This window comes from Falco naumanni, chromosome 5 (genome assembly GCF_017639655.2).
Source record: "Falco naumanni isolate bFalNau1 chromosome 5, bFalNau1.pat, whole genome shotgun sequence".
NCBI lineage: Eukaryota > Metazoa > Chordata > Aves > Falconiformes > Falconidae > Falco > Falco naumanni.
Genome location: NC_054058.1, coordinates 9,139,425 through 9,146,851, shown reverse-complemented (window position 1 = coordinate 9,146,851; position 7,427 = coordinate 9,139,425). Strand labels below are relative to the sequence as shown.

At 45.1% G+C, this 7,427-nt stretch overlaps 1 protein-coding gene across 1 annotated transcript; it reads left to right on the top strand.

Moving 5' to 3' along the window:
• Positions 1-3,601: 3,601 nt before the first annotated feature.
• On the top strand, positions 3,602-4,546 carry LOC121088616 (olfactory receptor 10R2-like). The gene has a single exon (XM_040594984.1). The coding sequence runs from the start codon at positions 3,608-3,610 to the stop codon at positions 4,544-4,546; it is 939 nt and encodes a 312-aa protein (XP_040450918.1). The 5' UTR covers positions 3,602-3,607.
• The last annotated feature ends 2,881 nt before the right edge of the window (positions 4,547-7,427 follow it).

The window sequence follows — 7,427 nt, the reverse complement described above, 5'->3', positions numbered from 1 at the left end:
CCATCTCATCACCCTCCCCTGTGCAGAAAACGTGTGTTCTAGGAAAACCTACCAAGTGTAACTTTTGGGATGCTCTCTGCAGGGTGGGAGGGGAGAAGGTTTGGTTTCAAAGCTCTGGCCAGCTCCTACTCTTGTAGTGTTTCCATGAGCAGGAGGAAGATATTCCACACACACATAGTGGGCAGAACAAGACATCACCAGCTCACTGTGCAGAGGTTAAGGTTGATGCTAGACTCATGGAAATCCACCTTCCTTGCTCTTCACGGCCTCTAATTCAGTGATGGAATTAGAATGTCACATTCCAGGATATTTAGTCCCATTCTGTCCTCCTTCAGTCTGCTAGTCCTCCTATATCACAATTTCACTCCACTTATGAAGATCCCTGGCCTTATTATGCCCTATAATCAGTGTCCCTATTGCCTCATTATTCATAAGGTGCTGAGCTTTACAGCTCCTCTCTCCCAGGCATGCAATGTCACCTGAGACAATGCTAGCTTTGATTCATGCCCCAGGTTCCCACTTAACTGCTGACACCTCCTCAGCCTTGCCACTGGTGCAACCTACCCAGTGTAGCTCTCATCCTCCCAAAAGGGACCAGCAGTGAGGCTCCTATGCCTTCGATGAACGTGGTCCCATCCAGAATGCATCCTGCTACAGTCAAAGATTGACCAAGGCCCCTCTGACAGTCAATGCAGCCACAGGAGGTTTGGCGAGTGCCAGCTGGGCTGCCTTGGAAGGGTTTCCAAGTGTCTATAGCCAGAGCTGGGGAGAGAGGTGAGGTGAAAAAGGTGCATACCTTGCTCCTTGACTGGTTTCTAGCCCTGACTTGGATATTTTGGAAGAACCCATGAGACAGATGAGGCTCAACAGTGCCTCAGACCTCAGCTCTGCAGCGGTTGTGGTGTTAACCAGTGTTGTGAGTGCTTATTTTCTCTTGAAGATCTTCTGACGTCCATGGTTCTGTTAAAGTCTAACCTTATGGCATCACTGGATTTCCTAATAATCTTAGCTATATTAAAGTTTCTTGAGGTTATGGTTGGACAGGAAAGCTTGCAAACATGATGCAAGTCCTTCTGAATGGCTGCTGAACTCTTCCAAGTTTACTGAAAAGTGCGTCTACGTGGTTTTAAGGCAATCTCCTGGTGTTTTGGGAAAGGAAGGCCATGACTGGAGCCTGATCCTGCACCCATCGAGTTCAGGAGCTCCTTCTGGACTACAGTCCCTCAGACCATAGCAACACTGCACGATAGTTTCCAATCAAAAGCCGAAGCCTAAAAGCACAGCAGGAATTTTAGGTAACACTGTGGTCTGATGCTTGGTCAGCCTTCTGGACTGGAAACAAACTGTCATTCGTAGATGTGCCAACGCACATCGAATGATTATCCTTGGACCAAGGAAAGCCTTGACCCACTTATCATTCCGCTTAAGGTACAATAGGAGATATAGTTGGTCTATTTTCTTTTGCCATTCCCCACTTGCCATATCACCTTCTTGGTTCACAGAAAACTCCTCAGTTGTCTCTCTCAGTGCCTTCCCACTTCGTGCCACTAAAGCTTGTGGAATACTCCCCAGTTGTAGGAGCTCTGAAGTAATGCATATCCTTGTATTTCTTGTAATTGAATTATATTAACTCAGAGAACAATGCTGGACATTTTATGCTGATATTTAATATTTTTTTTTTACTATTTCAGTCTGTTTAGTTTTGGAATATGGAAATCTAGAATATAAAAAATAAGGAAAATGTAGTTTGCTGAAAATTTGACCAAGAAGTTCCTGATGAAAACGGGTCCAAGTTTACAGGGAAGACTGAAATTATGAACTATTACATAAACCTAAATGACAAGGTCTGAGAACTGGCATTTCTTTATATTCTGAGCACTTCAATGACAATTCCAATAGAGTTAACTCGTGGGCTTCTATTTTATGCCATAAAGGCATATTGTGTTAGGTTTACTCACTGATTTCCTGACCCAGAAGTTAGTTTTGTGACTTGCAACTCCAGTTGTGCTAACAAGAATTTACCATATTAATGTACTTTGCTATTTACAAATAATTCCAAAGAACAGTTCATGTATTTTTGAAAAATATGCATTTAGTTGGCTTTGTGCATTAGACTGTGTGGAAGGAATCTTCCCGAAGATCCACCTGAAAATTGAACAGTTTTTCAGTTGTAATGTTAAAAAAGAAACTTTTGATATTTTTGAACAGAACATTTCTGGGGAAAAGAGCTTTCAATTATAATTGCATTGAAGCTTCCCTTCATTTGTTTTCTTTAATTTCTGAATTAAAACTGTGAAGTTTATGAGATTTTATTATGTCCCATTGATGATCCTGTTACCAATTACTAGGTTTTGATTTACTACAAAGGCTTTACCCTAGAGGTCTCACAGGATATATAAAGGTGTGACTTGCCTGAATTGCAAGTATTCAGAAGACTTCTTCTATGCCCTGCACTTCTAACAGCTCATTTTTCTCCCAATAGGAATGTAGTTACGATGTCTATCTCCTTTCCTTTCCAGTCCTTGTCAGGAAGATAAAAAAGACCACTTCTGGCATCTCGGGGAAGACATTACTGGCAAGGCTGAGCAAAGTTTGCATCAATCTGTGATCTTAGAGTTGTCATCAAAGGTATGTTTCTTTAGGTAAAAAATTCCAGCAGTTTCTGCAAGTCAGCATTTGGATTCTGATATTATATATGTAGGTAAGCTGAACCATAGGGTCCTGAGAACTATAAAGACCCCAGTGATTTCTAGCGCAGCACGACGTCAGTGATGAAGGGTTTAGCCCTGTTTCTCTCCTTTATAGCACCCTTTATAGTACCCTGGTTTTGCCTTTCCTCCTAGTTCACTCTGCATTGTGATGAAGCCATTAATTATAGCTAGGTTTTACTTAAAACATTAAAATGTATTTAAATGTGTTAATATAAGGTGCTACTGGCACTAAAAGTGAAACTGAATGAATCAGTGGCTTGTTTTATTGGGTATTGCTAGCTTTTGAATACTGAACCACAGAAAGAAATCCTTCGTATGTTGAAAGGCTTGCTGGATTTGATTTTACAATGTCAGATGAACAGTGAGGATTTTCTCCAAGCATAAAATAGTCTTTTCTTTGCCCTGTATTTGAACTGTCTGATTTTGAATACTTTTGCACTTCTAGACCCTCTAGTCCCAGAACACCAAAATTCATTATGTAGTGAGATAAACCATTGAGAATTCAGCCTCAAAAAATCCCCAAGTGCTTTTCCCCTGTATGTTCAGTGCTGTTAGAACGAGCTGCTACTCTGACTTTGGAGTAAGAATGGTTTTCTTAACATTTCACTGCATATTGAACAAACAGCAAAGAAATATCTTATCATACCACATTTAATAATATTCCTAAACCAAACAGAGATCTTGCAAAGAAGCAGGGAACTTGAAAAGAAACAAAGTTATCTTACTTACTGTTCCTATTTCTTAACTGTAGAAATACTGTCCATATGTGTCAGAGGACTGCTCCCTGCTGTTATACCGTGCTTTGGGATTATGAAGGAGAAATGGTTTTGTTGCTTTTCTCACCATTTAAGTCCGGTTTCTTTTTCTCAATTACCTCTTTCTAGATCAGAAACTTTATGATGAATGAGACCAAAGTGATGGAGTTCATCTTGATTGGATTTTCAGATTTTCCAGATCTACAGATTCCATTATTTTTCTTTTTTTTCTTGACTTACCTGCTCACCCTCACTGGAAATGTCCTGCTAATGACAATTATTAGTCTTCATCGTCACCTTCACATGCCCATGTATTTCTTCCTTTCCATTCTCTCATTTTCAGAAACTTGTTATACATTTGCTATCATTCCCAAGATGCTGGTAAATCTAATAACAGAACAGAACTCCATATCTTTCACTGGATGTGCTGTTCAAATGTTTTTCTTTCTTGGCTTTGGGGGCACTAACTGTATGCTTCTAACAGCAATGGGGTACGACCGATGTATGGCTATATGCAAACCTTTGCATTACAAATTCCTGATGACCAACAGAGTCTGTAGTCAGCTAGTGACCTTTGCAATGGTGACTGGCTTTACTGTGTCCCTGATAGTAACCTACTTTATATTCACATTGACTTTCTGTGGAGAGAAGGTAATTAATCACTTCTTCTGTGACATGGCTCCTGTCATTCAGGCAGCTTGCACACAAAATAATGGAATTGAGACAGTAATTTTTATTTTTTGTTTTGTGGTTGTGCTTGGCTCATTCTTGTTGATTCTTCTCTCCTATGTTTTTATCATCAAGACCATCCACAAGATCCCCTCTGCTGCAGGGAAACGTAAAGCCTTTTCCACTTGTGCCTCCCATCTCACTGTTATTGTTGTGCACTTTGGGTGCGCCTCCACCATCTATTTAAGGCCAAAATCCACCCATTCCCTAAAGGAGGACATTCTGATTTCTGTCACTTACACTGTGGTGACTCCCTTGCTGAACCCTGTGGTTTATAGCCTGAGGAACAAGGATGTGCACATGGCCCTTCGGAAAGGACTGGGAAGAAAATTGTGCACATGGATCAGATGAAAGGATCTCCTTGAGGTTTTGGTGTGAATGGGCTGTACTTTGGCACTGAAAAAGTAGGCTACAATTCAATACGGAATAATGCTGGTTGTCAACCTGGATAATTCTATGATAACCCATAACAGGAGAAACTGTATTACAAAAAGCTGACCTGCAGCCACCACTTGCTGCCAGCTGTGTTGCTTACTGTTTTGAGCTGGTAAGAGAGCTGAAAGACCATTGAAAAGTTATTTTTATAAAAAGCTAGAAACTCATTGTAGCTGTTTCTGGAACGCTGAGGTAGCAGAAGGGAAAAATTCCCTTTTCTAAGGCACTCGTCATAAACTAAACTATGGACTACTAAAAATCTGGAAGAATTTTAAAAGGAAAAAAGAAATGGGAATAATGAAATATGCCTTCTCTGAAGTGGATCATTCCTGATTTCAGCATGAAAAGCACAAACATTAGCATGGTACCTACCACATTTGAATAGCTGGGCCTGTAAGAGCACTGCACAGAAGTCACTTTCGTTTCTCCTGCGTTCACAGACCCTAGAAGAAGTAAGACTGGAAGAGACCTCTGGGGATCCCCTGGCCCTGCACCCCATTTCTGCTATTGTTGTTGCAACTTGTGCCCAATGTCTTGGTGGGAGAGAGACAACGGTGCTGTTAAATCCAGCCAGGGAGCTGACATGTCTCTGATTCTCCTCTATTGGAAAGCATCTGCCCTAGCTCTGCCACCCAGCAAAACACCGTCATACCAAAGGTTGGGCTGGCTGTGCACACCACAGCAGACTTTGAGGAAGCAGCATATTATACATCTGCAGGGTGTGGATCCAGCATCTCGCTCAGGGCTCTTTGCTGCTCATGCCCGAGGTTTGCTTCCACTTCCCTCCCTCAAGTCTTACCTCCCTGACCAGAGATACGGGCGCCTTTCTTTCCAGACCTTCCTTCACATCACAGGGCATGATTGCCATCACAAGCTACGCTGGAAGAGCTTTACATCTCATTGTTTAAGAAAGGCCAGGTCCACAAGGGCATGTAAGCACATAAATGATAGCTCATTTTTTGCATGCTTTGCAATCAGGTGCTTTTTCTCCATTGCCACCTCCCCACAGTCACTTGTGGTGTTCCCAGCAGCAGAATCTGCTCAGTTTGGTCCCTGGGGAACTGTCGGGTTTGGGGGTTGTGTTTGGGGAGGGATTTCACAGTGGGTATCCATCAGGAACCAGTTCACCCCTGAGGTGTCAAGGGAGGCAGAGCTGAAGAGCACGACAGGGAAGGGAAGAGCAGGTGGGTGGGTGACAAGGGCTCTTCAGGGAGCAGCTGTAGATGGAGAAGTGTCTGGAAGAAGTCCGGAAGAAATGGCTGAGAAGGGAACTGAACCTCAGATAAGCGAAGGGTGAAATCCCAGCTTTTATCTGACAGTGGTCGGGCACCAAGTGCCACGGCAGCAGCAGCGGTGGCTCTGCCTGGGCTCCCACAAAGGCGACCAGGTGCCGGAGCCCGAACGCAGCGTGTGGGTCTCACGGCCCTACTCAGCACTTTGGGTACCGCAGCCGGCGGGCCGAGGCGCTGCCCGCCCAAACGGCACAGGGGAGGGTCCCGCGGTGCCTGGAGAGGAGCCGCATGAGGCGTCGTTAAGGTGGCAGCGGTTCAACGGTAACGAGTCTGACGGGGCTTCTGCACGTGGCACCGGTGATTCCCAGTGCCGTTGCTGTGCCGCAGCACAGGCCACGGTGGGAGTTGTTAAAAGTTCACAGTTCTTCTTTTGCAAAGCATTGACGTGCCCGCTGGCGACGGTGTTGGGGACTGGCTGTGCAGGGCCCCCAGAACAGACCTGGGGAGGTCCCTGGAGCTGTGAGCAAAGCCAACACCACGGCAGCTCCTCTCCCAAGAGAAGGACACATGGTGACCTCTGCTCCTCTGCCTTCCTCGCCACGGGCAGCCCCGCCAGCACCACCCGCGCAGCAGCTCTGCCCTTCTGCCGCAGCAGCAGAACGCTGCAGGCTCTCCCTGGGACTGCCGCCTGCCTACCAGCCCATGGACCCTCCGCAGCGTCCGTGCATAGGTGGAACACACCTCGTCCCATGCCTTGCCCACTCTCGCGTCCATAATACATATAACCCTTCTGTCCACAAGCACATGCACAAGCGCTTCTACACCTGTATTTCAATGGCATCTTGTCAGCAATAAAAGCTCAGCTCGCGCTGATGTTACGCGGAACCCGAAAATGTGCTAGTGTGGCTGGGATTGCTGACGTCCTTCTGGGGAGTCCCATTTTTTTCATTTCTTTATGCGTGGAAGGTGTCACACAGAGGGCTTTGCCCAGTCCATCCCTCTAGCTCTGCCTCTGCCTTGCCCCAGCAAATATGGGACTCTGTCCTCTCCCGCTGTCCCGTGTTGCCCCCGATGATTCTCTACAGCTCCAGGGTGCCGTACTGTCCAGAACATTGAATCTGCACCTGTGAGCCACTGCTGACCCTTTGCCTCTCTGCAGCTGTTTCCTTTCTTGAATTCTCCCCTCCTCCACTCCAGTCTTGCCGCATAGCTAGAAAAAATACCCTGCAATTACAGAAATGCAAAATATGGTGCCTTTTATAGACAGAAATCCTGGTGCCGTTTTTTAACACATATCAGTATGGGTGAGATTTAAGGATGTTTTGCAATCATACGTATGAGATAAGGTATCTCTTTCGCATGCCAGGTTACCTCGTGACGCACCCCTCAACACCAGGAAAGGGGAGAATCAAACCAGTGGTTACTCTTGGCTTGCTTCCCAATTTGCAGATGTGGGCTGGTTTTTTAACCTTTGATGGCCCTGCTGTACTGACAATACTTTACATCTCCTAGCGTTGCAGCAGGGGACACTGTTGCCTTTGGAGGCCGATTATTAGCCAGGAATA